The 17,118-nt window shown below is 51.7% G+C and overlaps 6 protein-coding genes across 6 annotated transcripts; 2 read left to right on the forward strand and 4 right to left on the reverse strand.

Annotated features, from left to right (window-relative positions):
- Window positions 1-364: 364 nt before the first annotated feature.
- On the reverse strand, window positions 365-869 carry PG994_013930 (HET-domain-containing protein; the record flags this gene model as incomplete). Its single annotated transcript, XM_066865339.1, has 2 exons — window positions 365-771; window positions 845-869. 2 exons carry the CDS (start codon window positions 867-869, stop codon window positions 365-367), a joined length of 432 nt encoding a protein of 143 aa, XP_066708468.1.
- Window positions 870-1,042: 173 nt separating this feature from the next.
- PG994_013931 (HET domain-containing protein) lies at window positions 1,043-2,078 on the reverse strand (the record flags this gene model as incomplete). The annotated part of the gene is made up of 3 exons (XM_066865340.1): window positions 1,043-1,376; window positions 1,560-1,661; window positions 1,756-2,078. 3 exons carry the CDS (start codon window positions 2,076-2,078, stop codon window positions 1,043-1,045), a joined length of 759 nt encoding a protein of 252 aa, XP_066708469.1.
- A 1,478-nt stretch (window positions 2,079-3,556) lies between these two features.
- On the reverse strand, window positions 3,557-5,066 carry PG994_013932 (AP-1 complex subunit mu-1; the record flags this gene model as incomplete). Its single annotated transcript, XM_066865341.1, is given in 5 exon segments — window positions 3,557-3,637; window positions 3,690-4,675; window positions 4,692-4,785; window positions 4,837-4,965; window positions 5,028-5,066. 5 exon segments carry the CDS (start codon window positions 5,064-5,066, stop codon window positions 3,557-3,559), a joined length of 1,329 nt encoding a protein of 442 aa, XP_066708470.1.
- Window positions 5,067-8,780: 3,714 nt separating this feature from the next.
- Window positions 8,781-10,814, forward strand: PG994_013933 (transcription factor Opi1-domain-containing protein; the record flags this gene model as incomplete). The annotated part of the gene is made up of 2 exons (XM_066865342.1): window positions 8,781-9,489; window positions 9,580-10,814. 2 exons carry the CDS (start codon window positions 8,781-8,783, stop codon window positions 10,812-10,814), a joined length of 1,944 nt encoding a protein of 647 aa, XP_066708471.1.
- A 1,483-nt stretch (window positions 10,815-12,297) lies between these two features.
- On the reverse strand, window positions 12,298-13,224 carry PG994_013934 (uncharacterized protein; the record flags this gene model as incomplete). Its single annotated transcript, XM_066865343.1, has 2 exons — window positions 12,298-12,651; window positions 12,871-13,224. 2 exons carry the CDS (start codon window positions 13,222-13,224, stop codon window positions 12,298-12,300), a joined length of 708 nt encoding a protein of 235 aa, XP_066708472.1.
- A 546-nt stretch (window positions 13,225-13,770) lies between these two features.
- Window positions 13,771-15,756, forward strand: PG994_013935 (HET-domain-containing protein; the record flags this gene model as incomplete). Its single annotated transcript, XM_066865344.1, has 2 exons — window positions 13,771-14,385; window positions 14,461-15,756. 2 exons carry the CDS (start codon window positions 13,771-13,773, stop codon window positions 15,754-15,756), a joined length of 1,911 nt encoding a protein of 636 aa, XP_066708473.1.
- Between the last annotated feature and the right edge of the window lie 1,362 nt (window positions 15,757-17,118).

Raw genomic sequence — 17,118 nt, forward strand, 5'->3', positions numbered from 1 at the left:
TCTTCGCATAACAGGTCTCTGTACCTGAAACCCAAGTTTCGGATTGGCCATCAGTTCTTGTATGTAGAAATATCTAGGGCAGCAGGATAGACATGTGGACTGCGTAGCTTATCGTATTGATCTTTGTATCTCAACTAGCAACACACATCAAGGGGATGTTTCATTGGCAATTTGTTGCATCCCTGAAGATGACAGTGACTACGAGCTCTAATCGGCCGCGAAAATCTGCCAATGAGCCTTCCGATGTCTGAACAAGTGGCCACATCCTATCCTTATCGTGCCTTTGTTCGGCCCTGAATGCTTCGAGCAGTCTCTCGTGCAATATGGGAAGTTGCACACATAGCTCTTGGGTTGTCTTGACAGTCTACGTATGGTGGTTGTTAAAGATTTCCCAATTGTTGCCATTCTGTGTATTCATCAAGACGTCTGAAGCTTTTTCTCGTATGATCGTGTGATGAAATGCAACAGGAGTACCATCGGCGTCCCAGACAGCAGAGAATAAAACGCTAAAATGACCACTGGATACAAGTTGATGTGATGTATCCCGAGGCCTGCGCTGTCTCAACGTCGTGACTGTGAAGCTACGAGCGTCATAGACCTCAATGTACGCCTGGATATGGTCCATGTTACCGAATCCTGTTTGGAAAAGAAATCCTGAGGCCTCTGGGCAATGTCGGCTTTGGATGAATTGGAGTTCTCTACCCACAGGGTTTGAGTAGGACCTGAACTCGGTCGAAATGAATACGTCGCGGAAAATTGAGTCTCCCGATACTTAATATTCTGTATCAAGGCAAATTCTGGAGAAAGGGGCATGAGCTCTCAATCATCTGTTGTCGCCAGTTACCCCAGTTGCCAATAGGGGTATCCATATCCGAAATTATCTCCTAATCAGAGAATTAGAACTAATCATCTGATCTTGTCTCCGATGCAAGACGTGGCAGCAATTCAATCCTGCCAAGACAATTTTTGGGACTGTTGTTTTTACCAGTTCCAACCGCATCGATATGCCAAGATTCGCAATCGAATATGATGATTGTTTCGGCTATTCGTATCTGCAAATGTCGCCGCAAGCTTTGAAAGCCGCAGGCGACCATGCCAACCCAGATGTGGGATCCAGACTCAAATCTGTTCTATTCCATGCTAGGATACTTTCATCATCTGAGATCTTGATGATCTCTTCCTGCAGCTTCAAGAAAGCTTTCTGGCCTTGCCCATATAGCATTGGCATGTTGATGTCAAATATACCCAGCAAGCAGTAAGCCATGTCTTTGGGTACTGTGGTTCTCCTGTCGGCGGCCCACGACATGCGCTGAGCAATGGAGAAAGAGAATATGGTTGACGAGTCTTGCAAAGCTTTGCGGTGAATGGTTGTGAAGCTTAATATCCATTGCGATAGGTTGACCTTGTTTCCAAGCGGCGACCAGTCTTGAGCGAAGAAGACAAGATCCTAGGGAGCCAACAGCTCCTGGAGCGTCCAGCCACGGGTCCACCATCCACTGTTCTGAAAGCTGTCCCACACCTCGATGTTCTGACGTTGGGTTTTCTGTTGTCGAGTAAACCATCCTTCGGTGTTGCTCTTGTGACCGTGCAGGGAGGTGTTGGTGGGAACTTGGACGTCGGTCAAAATAACATAGCAAACTTTCGAGTCTCGGTACCATGCACTATAGATAGTTGGTTAGTATCAAGCAAACAGGATGGTAGTAATGTAGGTTTGCCCCTGAAAAGGGGGCAATCAAGAATAAAAGTGGAACTCACAACATCGAGTTAATAGCCTCGCTAAGCTCGGCCGAGCTGGTCTTGTCGATGCAGTTGGTACCGCACCAGAGATACTGGATCCCGTCGCGGGCGGCCTGCTGGCACGCGCCCATGACCTTGTCGTAGCCACGCTTCCGGGTGACGTTGGGCCGGGGCATCTTCTGTGTGTGCGGGCACTGGCCCTGGATCGCGCCCGAGTCGTGGACCACCTCCCACTCCTGGAAGCTGATCTCCTCGGGGCCCCAGGTGTGCGAGAGGATGTCGTAGGGGACCGGGGTGTAGATGGACTCCAGGAGGAAGGTCTTGGTGTTGATGAGACGCATGGTGGTGTGATGTGGTGACGTTGGAAAGTACTGGATTAGTGGAAGAGTGTATGGGGGTATGATGTTGTCTAGTATGGTAGCAACCTGAAAGTTCTGCGATGATAAACGGACAGAGAAAGATGAGAGACCTGGTTGTCGATGAAGGTCCAGAATATGGAGGCATCGCAGCTACTTGTGGTCAGTATATATCGTCGAGATATTGGATATCTCACCTTCACCGCTCTTTGGATCCCCGTTTGTCACTAGATAGTTTCTTCTTGTCTTGAGACATACAGGTGGAAAGTACATCTGAGATATAACATCAGCAAGATAGAATTCTGGGTTTATTGGCTGGCTGACTTGGCATATCATACATGACGACCTTGGTCAGCCAGGCACTTCCGAAGGGCCCGAGTAGACGGGAGCCTGCCTGCTTCCTATCCACCATCTCTGTGGGGTCTATCGTATGCAAATGGGGTAATTTGTGTATTGCCGTTTGTGAACTGACAGTTGGCTAGTTGTCTCGCAGGAACCCAGCCTTGCTGAACTTTCTGCTACTGCCGGCCCGCTTATGGATATGGAGTGGACAACTCTTCAGAACTGTGTCTTTGGGTTCTAAGGTCGGGGAAGCAAGAAAATTTTGAAATTTCCCTAAAGTTGGCAAAATCCAACCCAACACAGGCGGATGCATATGCATCACTGGGGAAAAGATGACAGGAGCTTCCGGGTGTAGGACCGAACAGTCAGCCTCTGTTTCTCAAGAGATCTCAACTCATACAAGTCAGGCAACTGTACCGACAAGGATCAGTGTTGTCAGGTGGCTGGATAACATCGAGGGGGGAACCCGGGAACACACAGGTCAAAAAGACAACAAACGGAGTTGACAGATCCTTGTTAAATTACAACGGGGATGGTGTAGAGCCATCTCGGATATGTCAGCGAGATATCAGAAATGACAAGAACACGACCAATTACGGGCGGGAGTTTGATCCGTCATATCTGAGCATCTGGGAAGTACCGTATAAGTGAGAGGTGATCTATCTAGCTAGCCATATGCGACTGTCACATACCTAGATAGCCGACATTGGCGATTACGAACTACTGGTCAAAGCACTGAAACCTTCGGGGTGAAGAACAAAGAAAAATGGTTAAGAATTCGCATCATTGGTGACCAAGTCCCGGCAAACGAAACTTCAAGAGTTGATTGATCTCTTTTGCCCCGAAGTTGAGAAAATGGGAAGCCGGGAAACCCGCCCCAGGCTCTTGCAACCACGCCAGTGCGTGGAGAAATCAGGTCGATGCTCACGGATATGCAGTGTAGAAGAAATTGAAGAGGATATGATCTTTGATATTTGTGATCCCCAGTAGGTGTTCTGTGCTCTCCGTCATATCCTTCGCAACTGGGCCAATCGCTGTACTTGTCGCTTTTCTCTAGCCTTGCCTCCTTTGCGCTTGTCCTACAGATAGAAAGGCCACCCCCAACGTCATGTCATCTACCATCATACAGCATCCGGCAAACGCACTGCAATATCGCCGGACTGTGTAATGTACCGCACCCAAGGGAGTGAGGGATATTGTAACTAGTGGCTTGTCAGGGCTTGTTACGACAACAGCAAATGTGTGGGGACTTACCTTGGGCTCAGTAATCTTGAGGTATCGCACCTGGATACCACTTGTCGTAAAGTAGGGGATCTCAAATTTGACCTGGATCGGTCGCTTGGCACCCTTGCCAGCGCTCACACCGCCCATACTGCCGCCGAAACCACCCGTCATACCACCGCCATGCTCATCATCTCCACGTACACTGGGCAAGCCCAGCTCAGCCCTCATTAGGAATTCCTTCTGGCCACCAAACTGCTTGATCTTCCAGACGATGGCGCTCTGTTCAGGGGCGTAGTGGACACTTCCAACATTGGTTCGGAAGCGGGGCGAGTCGGCGTCATCAGGCACCGGCACGATGATCTCAACGTTATTGGCTGTGCTCCTCCTCTTGAATTGTGCTCGCGCCTTCAACATGTACTCTATCCGAGAGCCCGAGTGGCTTTCTACAACACACTCCACCCAGATCAAAGGCTTCACTTGCGTGTTCAGACGGTAACTCATGAGCTCGAATTCGCCATCCGGAGGAATGAAGGAGATGGTGCGGTCGTTTTCGAAGCGCGATAATCGCACGCATTGGTGGAACTTGACATCCTCCATCTCGATAGCCTTGCCTCGCGTCGTCCTGCCAGTCGTCTCGAACATGACCTTGTCGTTCAACCCCAATCGCAATTCGGGCATACCCGAAAGGTAGCACTTCATCTTGATGGCACCAAGAATTTCGGACCGCAAGACATTGCCGTTCGCCGAAACTAGGAGGTTGAGGCTTTCCACAACGTCCAAGAATACTTCGTTCTTCCTATATCTAATACCCTCAGAGCGCCATGATACAGCGTTGGTAACTGCGATGGGCGGGCGCGCCTGGACCTCGAGCTTGTGCGACTCTTGTGTGATGTACTCCTGTAGGATTTTGGATTCGGTCGTTTGCGGGTAACCAAAGTCCATCATCTCATCCAGCAATTCGTAGATGATGACGAAGTTGTCGCGAATCGACTCTTCCTCGAGGGCCTTGAAGTACTCTGTAAACACTTCCACTATCTTGTGTAGGAAAAGGAGATATCTCGGCGGCGTTCGTGTTGCGCTTCGTCAGGGCGAGGAGGTAAAGGTTGTTGTGTCGGATGTAAAGATACTATCGGTTGTGAGAAGCAATTCTGATGGGTAGGGGTCGTAAATATCCTACGTTAACACCCTCGTGGGAGAAACATGGCGGCACGGCGGATGATTCCTCTTCAGCGTCGCTCAGGAGAACAGGGAACTTCTCGACCGCTGACATGGGAATATCACCGCGATAGTTTCGGGCAAGAAGGGTCTAAAGCAGTCAAGTGTTAGTAACATGGTGTTCTAGAAAGTCTGATATCCATCGTCGCATACCTTGCCCTTGAGGTCGAGAAAGAACAGCGCGGAAGCCATGATGGTGTTTGGGAGCTTGGCGGTAAGGAGTGGATGTTGATGTTGCGGAAGAGGACGCCAATTGGCACTCAGGCCAGACAATAAAAGCCAGGAGCGTTAATTCATGCGTCTCGATGCTCGGGTAGGCTTTCGTCAAAGGTCGATTGCTGGAGCCTGGAGATTATTGACGTCGAAACAGGCGCAATTGACAGACAGAGAGTACACAAGCTGGACCCTTCTAACCTCGATAACACCTGAGCAGGCCAGATTGACCCCACGTAATCAGGAGTGGACGTTGACGAGCTCAAGGAGGCACTGACCACATCTTAGGAGCTGGGCTCACGTGACTTAGCCTCTCGGCTTCTCAGAAGTGGGGCCTGCAAAAACACATATCTTCACCAAAATTTGCAGGAAGCTTTCTGTTTTCCTTCTTCCTTTACAACAACGCGTCCATTAGACAGTGCACGACTTCTTAACCCTCGCAATGCCGGCATTCTGCTGGGTCATTGCGTTTGACGTGGAAGTAGTTTGCGATTTCGAGGCGCGGAGAAGGATTCAATTGAATATGGTACCATAAGAGCTGCCCGAGCAAATACTTCTGTTGCTTTTGGCGGCGTCAGAGGGACCGAACATCACGATTAGACTGAGTAGCAATTTTTTCTTTTGAGTAGATGTCAGCTTCTGAACAATATATTCAGAAGTCTCATGACGAGGTGATGCTTCGCCTTGGCGGCTATCTTGTCTGTTCCCTTGCCTGAACAGCATCATATCCAGCCGTCGCATCACGTTGAGATCTGCCAACTGGCTCAGTTGCCAGTGAAAACGACCTCAGTTGCAAGCAAGCGATAGAGTGTTCTGCGGATACCTGGATCACCTGGGGACCTCGTATCGAACCACCTCGCCGGCTGCTAGAGCTGGAAACCGCCATGTCGTGATTGTCGGTCGACCTTTACCGCCGAATGGTACATCACGTAGAGAAGTCCAGATCTGATCTTGATTTTGGGTAGATATTTATAACTGATGTCGGTACAACATCACGGCTTTATCAGATGATCCTATCCCACCGGATCCTCTATTCCAATGTTTTCTCCCCAACGTTCTGGGTGTTGAGAAGGAAGCGGTCGAGTCCAGGTTATGCTCCTTACATGCCAGACATATGTATTGCTGGTCCGGGGTCTACGTAAGTAATCCCGAGTTCTTTGTGGCCGGGAAGAAAAAATGGCTACCCGAACACGGAACTTTTCATTGCCAAACTTCATGCTACTCCTATCACGAGAATAAGTATGGTCTGCCTTAGGCAGGTCCAATCGAGTATCTCAAACATCTATCGATCGCCCTAGAGCCGGGCAATATCCGGCGTCGGTAGGTTGGTACGCATATGAAAATTGCAGCTCAGCAGCCAGAACGAACCACCGGTAAAAACGGTACACTGGTGACTGTCAGATGCTTTTCTCCCTTCCTTTCTGCAGAGTGCTTTCGCGCTTGAAGTGACCATCGTTGCCGTATTGCTTCATGTGGGCCACCATTACAGCAGCTGAGCGAATCAGAAGCAGGATTTCCCAACGTATAGTGGGGACTGATCTCCAAATTGCTGGAAGACATGCCATGTATTTGTACAACTCTAGCATTGTTAGCGTGTCGCATGTGATCGAGTCTGGCAGTCCGGTTCCGCAAAAAGCCCACGCTTTTGGCTGCATCGTCCTCAGATTAAACACCCAAACACGTGCATTGCCCTGTCTTGCCTTGTGCAAGTACCCCCCGGCCCATCATGGCTGACTTCATAACGGAAACTGCCCTGGAAGCAGCATGGCGCGTCGACGGCCGGCTAACAGGGGCGCCGCAATCACAAATTGTGACGACAGGAACCTTTGGAGTGGTAGGAATCAATGCAATTTGTGCGGCCCCTTTTACAACATGGCATGAGGGCAGGATGGATGCAGATGAATATAGCGGTATGCTGTCCAGAGGTTGTGCGTCTAAAACGGGAATATGGTGACGTTCATTTTAGACTTCGGCAATGCATCTTCAGCTGTGCGTGGAATCTGGAATAATTGGGCTAGCTGTGGATATGATCGATCCCTCCCCCCCCAATCTGTCGGAAGTTGGAACGGTGCCCCATCCTCCTGCTTCTGGCTGCTCGCTGCCTGTAGCCGTGCCGCCCAGAAGAAGCCTGCACTTTCACATGGAAGCCAGAGAAGCGTGTGCCCCTAAAAAAGGACAGGGCAAACAGCACGCTATTTCTAGAGGATCTGCTCCACTGAACAGCGCACCTGAGCAACAACCCCCTGTAGTTGGGACCTGCTAACCTCGGACCCTACATGCAACACGACGACAACCGGCTACGTCTGCACCAGTGAGAAGGTGGTGGGTGGTGTGTTTCTTTCACAAGCAGGAAGAAGGTCGCTGCTTACCGCATACGTCAACTTGGGAGACAGAAGGGTGTTGCTGTTGATTGTTTTTCACCCAGACGAGAGGTACATAAATGGCCCCGAATTGAGTCGTGTCGTTCGCATTTCTGAGGGGTGGAATTTTCAGCAAAGCATATGATCACGTTAGTTTGAGCAGGTGGGAGGAACTGGATTCCCGGAGGGGGGGGGGGTTTCGAGCAGACGGTGCGACCACCTGGAATTAGTTACATAACCCAACGTAGTGTCTGGTGCGGTAATGGTACTATGCTACTGCCACATGATGCTGTTCGTCGCTGGTTGATTGGAAGGACAGAAGACCGAAGGCGACGAGCGACGACCTAAAAGACGGGGAGCACCTTGTCCCTGTCTCACACTTGCCCTCGCTACCGGTGGTTTGCCGCCCCCAGATTTTCCCTGACTGGTCAATCAAACACGCACCTGGCACCTCCCGTTCTAATTAATCCCATCTCATCATCATCTACCCTAAGACTTAAGTTACTGCACGACTTTGAGCCCGTTTCGTGCTGGGCCTGCTCAATTTGAACCTGTTCAGCGGGACCATTTCACGGTTGCTGCCATTTTCATAAGCAAACTACCAGACTACCCCCACGCCTTTTCGTTGAGATAGATTAGTCTCGACTGGCATCATCGTCTCATGATAGCCATAACATCATCTTTCCTTTCGTTTTACTTTTACTTCTGCTTCTGACAAAATTGTTCTACTACTACTACTACTACTACTACTACTACTACTACTACTACTACTCTACCACTACTGCTATTACTACCATCCCCACCCCCAGTTCTGAGACTGTGTGAACCTTCCCGTCTCTCTGAGCGTTGCATGAGCGCAAGCTCAGTCGTTTCTTTTCCCATTCGCACGTGTACTACCAAGCAAAAAGCGCGCCCGAGTTCTCCGCTTATATGCCAATACCCATACGGTCGTGCTGATAAGCTGTATTCTTCCCACAAGCACGAGTCAGGCCCTATATTCCATCAAATCTCCACGGGTCGGGACCGACTGCGGCGGACGTTTTGCCAGAGCGCCTCGGGAACACCTGGATTGTTCGGACGGTGCCAACTCTGTCGCTCGAGCCTTTTTCCTCGGACTGGCCCCAAATGATTTCATGCAGTATTCAGTGACAGACTGGCAAGCTAGAGGCTCCCCCCCCTCCCCCAAAGAAGGAAGGCGCTTCAGGCTTGAGTTGAGTTCACTGCTGTTACTACTCTTTGCGCCTCTTGGACTGGTTTGATCGGTTTATTACTCGGTTTGTCTACGCGCTGATGCAACAACAAATAAGCACCGGCGCATACCCAACAACCCACCATGGAGCAGAATCACATGTTGCCCCGGCCGGCAAACACTGTTGATTTTACCTCGACTACCGCTGCGACTCACCACCCTCTCGATCAGAAGCCGGCCATCTTGCAGCAGAACCATCGACAACAAACTCCTTCAACCGACCCGGCGGCTTTCAAAACATTCGATCGTACCTTTAAGCTTCCACTGTATCCTCCACCGTCATATGCTCAAACACACCATCACGACCACAAAGCCCTTGTCTTCCCCGACGCTCCCAAGACCGAACTCGCCCCGATTCACACCTTCACTGGCATCGCCAACGACGACAAAAAGAAACATACTTTACCATCCTTGTCATCCTTAACCGCCTCCTCGTCGCCTCCATACACCTCGTCTCTGGCCCAGTCCAACCCGTCTATCCCTCCGGCTCCGACCTACAACCCTCCGGCTCCCCCATTATCAGCGACAGCATCGGCCTCATCCTCGACCTCGATTACGGTCCCCCTTCGGCCACAGGAAACTCACTGGCCGAGTCTCAACCCTCTTACAGCTTACTACGCCCCAAGCCATGTGCAAGGTGCAGAGCCAATGCAGATGGAAGGGGACTCAACAAACAGCAGCGTGTCAAGCGCGGCTTCACCGGAACAATATGAAACGGGCAGGGCAAGCAGCGTCAGTCTAGATGACCCAGACGTGAGACTTGCTGCTGAAGCGCTGGGCGATTTGAGAGCAGGTCAGTTGAACAACTAGAGTCCGGCCCACATAAAGCTACGCTGTCATCAATCATGTCGTGGATGTACTAATTGAATGTCGTTATGTGTAGACTTCGTATCTTCACCACCAGATCAGAGTACACCATTACCATCAACACCCAGGTCACAATCAAACGCACCGCCTGAACCGCTCCTACAGCTACTTACTACCAACCATCCACTCCTCGGAAATGTGATCGAGGGAACACAATCGGCATATGTTGCCGGAAAGAACTACTCCCCGCGCTTCAAGTCGGGTGCCGAATATGTCGAGGGATATGTGACCCCTATCGCAAACACGGTCGGCACTGTTGGTCGTAAAACGGGCGTGGAAGGAAGTGTGCGCTGGTTCTTGGGCAAGGGCCGAAGGCATAAATCTCATGGGTCGGATCTGGAAGCTGGCGATTATGGGACTTCGAACAAGAGACGCAGAGTCGACGCAGGATCAGAAGCAATCATGGACCAAGACGAACACATGTCGGGGACATCAACACCAAGAGCGACAAGTGACCCTCACGATCGCCGATTGTCCGTCGCGAGCACCATTGACACCCTACCCGCATATGACGAATATCGATCCCCAGCTTATACGGAGCAATCTGCACCGCGACCGACAAGCGCATCCGCATGGCAATCGCGGCTCATCATGTCGACGTCGGGTCTGAGTATCGCCATGAGCGAAGAGAGCTTAATGAGCCTAAAGTATTGTCTCAGCTGGCTACGTTGGGCTAACGTACACATCGGAAATGTCATCAGCTCATTGAAGTCGGTCATGGATCGATCAGCGAGCGATATGACCATGGAAGGGTCCAGTGCAGTGAACAGCGTCGAGCAGCAACAAATGGCAGCACGGATCAATGCTTTGAGAGTTGATGTTCTGAAGACTCTCCAAGGCGTCATTAGCACAGTTAGCAAATACGCTGGCGGTGCCTTGCCGGATAACGCCCGCATTCTTGTTCGACGCCACCTGACTAGTCTTCCTCAACGCTTCCGCATCGCGTCCATGGCCGAGGATGACCAGAGGACCAACCAGCAAGGTGAAATGTCGACCGAGGAGGCTGGTATTGCCAAGGAAAAGGAGATGCGTGAAGGTGTTCAGAAGGTTCTCGTCCTTGCCAAGGAGGGCCTCGACATGATGGCACAGGTGTCCGGTGTTCTGGATGGGACCATCGTCAGTGCTGAGGAATGGTGCGAGCGACTGGGCCGAAAACGGAGGCAACAGCGTGAAGAGCTTCTCGAAGGCCCTCGGTTGCCGCAGTTCCCTGTTTACGATGGCAAGATGGATGTCAAGATGGTCGACCAATAGAAGATGACGATGAAAGTAAGATGTGACAATGAGCGATGCGCGAAAGCATATGAAGAAAAAAGTATGGTGTTCCGGGAGAACCAAAAAAGAGCGATGCCGAGGGAGATGGGATAGCCAGGGTGTGGGGTTCACCAAGCATCTCATGGAGCCGACATGCAAGATCGGCATTACACCACATCACTAGCACGAAGGACTGACCGATTTCCTTTCTACCGATACCGAAATTCTTCGATTGATTTTTCAACCGACCCCTCTCAGACCACCTATGTCGCCAGACATGACATGCACATCATCTCTACGAACCACGATTTTCTTACTTTCACGAACGCCTTGCGTGAGGCACAGCTTATACCCTTTCGGCAGATTAATCAACGCCTTGTACATGGATTCAAGCTTGGATTCTTCGTCTGCTTGCTGACCGACGCATGCATACCTTTCTCAAACTTCATTTATTTCTCTCCATTCACGCTTGGGGGAATCATACTAGGGCTTCTTTGGTTTCACTATGGGCACGGCATCACTTTCCGGTACGGATTGAAAAAAGACATGGAAAACGAGGCACATTTAGCCGTACGTGGCCGGACATTGTTTTGAAGATGCCGTTACGTACTCTACCACGGATGGATGGAGGAGTTGTATGTACTCATTTTGCGCATATCAATGTTGTGTGGCTCGGAATTGGGCTATTGTTATTTATTGAATATATATCGTACGACCGCACATTACGTCTCATGCCGCCAACGCGTCTCTCGTTAATCTCGTGGTCGACACGCTTTCACCCTCTTGTCATATACATAAGCAACTGCAAATGCAACGACCTGCCGACAACTTGTGGTTCAAGGTGCATCAGTAGGATGTTTTTGAGTTGCGGCTTTCCATTTGACATAGGTCGGGATTGGCGGGCCCAACCCTCTGTGAGCCGATGCCCATCGTGATCAGGATTGACTCCCGCCATGAAGCTCAATGGCTGGTCGCCGGCTGGGGCTTATTCACTATCGGACCATTGCCTAGACCCCATGACAGTTTAATAGCTGAACCATGCTACTGGCAAGCTCAACTGCGGAACTCCCAGCCAAATCTTAAGGTCCCTTGACTCATCCGTCCTATTCCCGCCCATGCTACCTGGGCAGTGATAGAACACCACTAGAGTCACGGAGGCAGGTCGGGAAACAAACTATCAAAATGTTTCTGTGAAAGAGGAAGATGGCCAACCTCACTCAGCCGGGTGGTCATATGGTACGAGTTCTTACATGGAGGTTGCATTTTCTCCGAACTCTGGAAGAGACCGGACAGAAGCACCATACCCAGCCTTCTCAATCCAATTTCTATAATGTCCCACCCAGTGCTCTTATGCTGCGTACTCGGTCCACCGCTGCTTTCAGGCTTAGTCCAACAAGGTTAGGTACTGCTCCCCGCCTTCTCGGTATCCCCTATTTCGCCCCGTGATAATAAGAGCCTCTTACTTTTGCCTATTTTTTTTCTCCTACACTGGCACCCCGTCCCGGATCGCCTGGCTCAGCGTCTCGTTCGGCCGGATCCACGGCCCCAGGCACCTTCCCGCCTCGGTCTCCAGCAGCAAGTCGGCGACCATGCGCCCGAACACGACGCTGCCCCAGTCGTTGAGGTGCGTGCCGTCACCCTCTTTCAGGTCGTACGCGTGCGCGGCGTCGCTGCCGATCCTGTTGACGTATGTCAGCGACGCCGCGTTCAGGTCCACCAGGCTTGTCGTTCCTGTCGTGTTGGTGACTCGAGAGAAGGCGGCGATGGTGGCGAGTCGCTCGTTGTGTAGGGGAATCCGTCGCGTTGTGCGGGGAGTCCGCGGGGAAGTTGCGCCGGGCTAGGGGGGTCAGGAGGGCGGCGTGGGCGGCATGGGCTTGGATGGAGTGCGCGAGGGAGGCGAGGTTGGTGGTGTATTGGGCTAGGGAGATGTTCTTGTCCGGTTTCTTGTGATCACATCGTTAGTTATTGCGCATCTTCGTAGTTCCCAAGGTGAGGATGCCCGTAGTGGATGGCCATGTGTTCAGTCCCCAGTGTTACTGCATCGTTGCACACCCACCTGATCGTTATGCCCAAACTGCACCGTGACCCAGACCTGGTACCCCTTCGCCTTCTTCTCGTCCACCAGCCGCGTGACGTTGGCCCAGTCGCCCCCCTTGACGAAGGACACCGTCGTCGCCCCGTTATGGCCCTTGTTGATGCCCCACGCCGGCGGCGCCCGCAGGAACGACAGGAAGCCATTGCCCCACCCGCCGCCGTTGGCCGCCTGCACCGCCGTGGTGGAGTCGCCGGCCAGGATGAAGGCCGGCGGCTTGGGCGAGCACGGGCGGCACGGCTTCGCCTTTAGCGCCAGGGTGGTGCCCGGGGTCGGCAGCAGCAGGAGAGCCGCGAGGGCTGCGGCGTTAAGGTGCATGGTGTTGCTTTTGGTTTAATCACGTACGATGCAATTCTGTCTACGTGATTGCTAGCTCCTGCGATGGCCTGAGCCTGTATATATACTTCAACGCACATATAGGCCCCGTACGTACCGACCGACCGACCGACCGGCGGGGTCTGGTTTCCCGCTCGGTAATTCCTCCGGCCTCTATGTACATATTATCCTTGATTGACCGGGGTTCGCGTTAGTTGGGCCCGAGCTGTGAAGAGTTGCGATTGTTTCGGTTATGGCCAAGTCTACTATCTAGTTATTATAAAGCTACAAGATCTGTGAGGAGGTATCGTTAGAAATTCCCTCGACTTATTGGTTCTGGATGGCGTCAATAACGTGGAGTCTGGTTTTCCTTAGGGGCTATGCCATCTGGCTGTGCTGATGCCTACATGCCGGAGTAACAGCACAGCCCATCTTCGCTCCCATGATTACCCCCGCAGAATCTCTGAACTTGGGCATTTCACTCCGGCTCTGGACTAAGAACTCGCTGGCTTCTCCACACCATACCAACGACGTGACTATATGCCCGCGATGGAATGGCACAATACCGATTGCAAGCGGCTGGACATCGTTGATTTTGGGAATGGACGAAGTTGCCTGGCCTGCGGCTCCATCGAGCCCGAGTCCACTGAGCCCCGCTCCATCTTACCCCCGATCCGCCAGCATTCGGAGATTCGCATCCTGCGCCTCCAGCACGGCATATTCGACGATCCGATTGTCTGCGAGGTGTGCACCAAGGACCTGGCTCTCCACCCAGAGTATGAGGCCGTGTCGTATACCTGGGCCGACGAGTCAGGCGACGCGAAGAGATCCCGGACCATCCACATCGGCGATAAGCCGTACCAGGTGACCGTCAATTGCGAGAATGCCCTCCGTCGGCTGCGGCGCCATTTCTCGTTCCGCAAGCTCTGGATCGATGCTATTTGCGTCGACCAGGACAACCTGGACGAGCGCGCGCATCAGGTGCAGCTCATGCCGCGCATCTATTCGGGCGCCAAGGCGGTGCAGATCTACGTCGGGGAGCTCACGCTGCAGTCGCAGGTGTTCCTGCAAGGTTTGCTGAGTCATACGGACAGCTACGAGTTCCATCAAAGCACATTCGAGTTTGTTTCCCGACGGTACTTCAGTCGCGCCTGGATCCTTCAGGTGAGTATGTCGACACCAACAAGATCTTATGTATGTTCAATAGTGTAAAAGCTGATGGCTTGACACAATGGACAGGAGGTTACTCTTGCCAGACAAGCTACCGTCATCTGCGGCAGCATTTCCATTCCGTGGTCACTGGTCAAGTCCGGCAAGATAGCAAACCTGGTCCAGTCGGGACTATACTCCGTCTCCGCCAGGCAGTCGATCCCCCCATGTTTCGCTTTCGACCACTCCCTTTACTCCACGCCGGGGCAAGAATTGAAACTGTTAGACTTCGCCGCCCGGAACTGCGTTGCCACAGATCCGAGGGATAAGATATTCTCGCTGCTTGGTATGATACCAGGAGGGAGACTGGGCACGATCGAGGCCGATTACAGCTTGGGTGTCTCGCAACTGTATGCCAAGACTGCGCACTATCTCGCGTCGCAACATGGGTGGATGAGCGTTTTGTGTAGGGCCGGGGTGGAAAACGCCTTTCTTCCGGAGATTCCGTCTTGGGCACCTGACTGGACTCGGCCCTTGCGTAAAGATCCGGCGACGCTCAAAGGTCTTCCTATGCAACGCTTCGAAAACGGAGAGTGGGATGAGACGAGCAATACGCTCACTCTCAAGTTCCTCCGACTTCCAGCCTGGAGGAAGCAGGAAAGGGAGGCCGTCCTGCTCATCCATGAAGCACGCCTGGTTGTTGGCCCAAGGAATATAGTCTTCCCCTTTGATGCCAGTTCCTGGACTTGGGGAATGTCGACACAACTCGCACATGACTTCCATGACGCGTGCTACAATAATGCTGCAGGTGAAGACTTAACTCCTTTGATAAGCGATGTGGATGGAGACTACGATGAACTTCCAGGAATTACAGTTCACTGTGCAAAGTTGCGCTGTCGCCAGGCAGGGACCGACACGTACACTCTGGAAGCGAGCAATTGCTCCGACGCGGCGATGCATTGGTCGTATATGCCTGCTCGGATCGCTGTGCAGGTATTCACGATGACGATCACCGAGATGCACTGCTATCAGATACTAGGTCTGTTCACCGACGCGCCGATAGGCCAGTCAGTCCCCAGCGTCGAATATGTCAATGACACCATGGTGGATTTGCTACATCGAATTCAGGGTCTTCGGCATCAAGAACCTACTGATGCTGAACTCGAGGACCTTTGGATGAATCAATACCGGGCTGGCAATCTGGTGAGGATCGAGGCCTTGCAACGGTCTTCGGTACGTTTGCAAATGTCAGAGAGCGAACCAAACCCCAGTGGAGACGGTCCCAACTCGGTCCACCACCCGGAGTTTGTCCGCATCAACGACGGTCTCTGGAGATTGCTGGTCCGCAACTACGTCCTGCAGGAGACAACAATTAAACTAGTATGAACGTGGTTTCTGGCTTGCCCTCGATACTATACTTGGTGTCTGTGGCGGTGGTGTCTCTTCAAGGAAGAGTTACGTGATTTGGCCTTTCTGCTACTAAGTGCGAAACTGAGCCACTGAACCGATCTGGAGAACATACTAGCAATTATGAAGACAAACAAAGCAGGTTTATGTAAGGGAACTATCATGGTTTCGACATGCAATGCTGTTTCAAGTTTGACCAAATTATAGGTAAATGCGTGTAGAGTATGGCTAGTACTCATGTGCTTCATAAGCAGAATTTGAATTCGAGGCACCTATGCGAGTGCCTTGTGGACACCCCGGAGCACAATGAGCTCCGTCTCGTCAGGGTCCCTTCTGCATGAGTTTGAGTTACCTCCAACAAAAAAGAAAACATTTTACTAGTACAGCCGTCGCTTTAATTGGTGCTGTGCTGAACAGCGTCATCTGGAACTGTCTTGGGACTGCTGGTGTCTTAAGTTGCGGTGCTTTCCATACAGGCGTGGTATGTTGTATGTATTGAATTATTGCCATGAGGCCAACCTCTGGGATATAAACTCATTTGATGGCCTATTGCGCCCTGGTATCAGATAACCTCACTCTGCCAAGTTTTCATTCGTCCATAACCACTGAAATTTCACCCAAGACACGTATATGCTAGATTGCCGATCGTATATGCAACACTTTCAGCCAACATCATAGAACCAATATGACGAAATACAAGACGCCAATACAGCCTATAACACATCAAATCAATGCAAATACTGGAGGCTCGACTCATATGCTAGCTTGCAGTATACAAGGCGCCCTGTCCAGGGCGTCTGGAGCAGGCTGTTTCAAGAACCCTAGGACTCCTCCAACCATGCCAAAAGGTCGAAATACAAAAGCTTTACTACCAGAGGCACATAAGACAAATTGGCTTCTCGGCGGGTTGTCGTATTTACTTCCAGAAATACTCATGTGCTGCTATTCATAGCCTTCCTGGCACTGTACAACCCAAATTACCTAAAACTGACACTCGACTTGCCAAAACACCCAAGCCGACTACAAGAAGGGCTGAAGGAGACAGCCCGAATGTGTGCCACAAGCACAAGCAGAGATACTGCCCTTCTTGTGTCTTCTATCTCGACCCCGACAAGGGCGTATTGGAAAACGGCATAGTCCTCCAAGATCCGAAAGTAGATTTACCAGTAAGATGGTCCAAACAACCACTGCTTGGCGACGGAGCACGCTTCGACACCGCCGCTCATCGTCTGAAGAGCCTCGATAGAAAAGGACGAGGCGCTATCTCAGGGACTCGGGACCTTCTAGGAAAGAAACCACCGCTGTTTGACACTGACTCAAGTCCGGATCAGACCTGGTTCG

Source organism: Apiospora phragmitis (assembly GCF_038363925.1).
Source record: "Apiospora phragmitis strain CBS 135458 chromosome Unknown utg000013l:1.0-2965645.0:1.0-2969333.0, whole genome shotgun sequence".
Taxonomy (NCBI): Eukaryota; Fungi; Ascomycota; class Sordariomycetes; order Amphisphaeriales; family Apiosporaceae; genus Apiospora; species Apiospora phragmitis.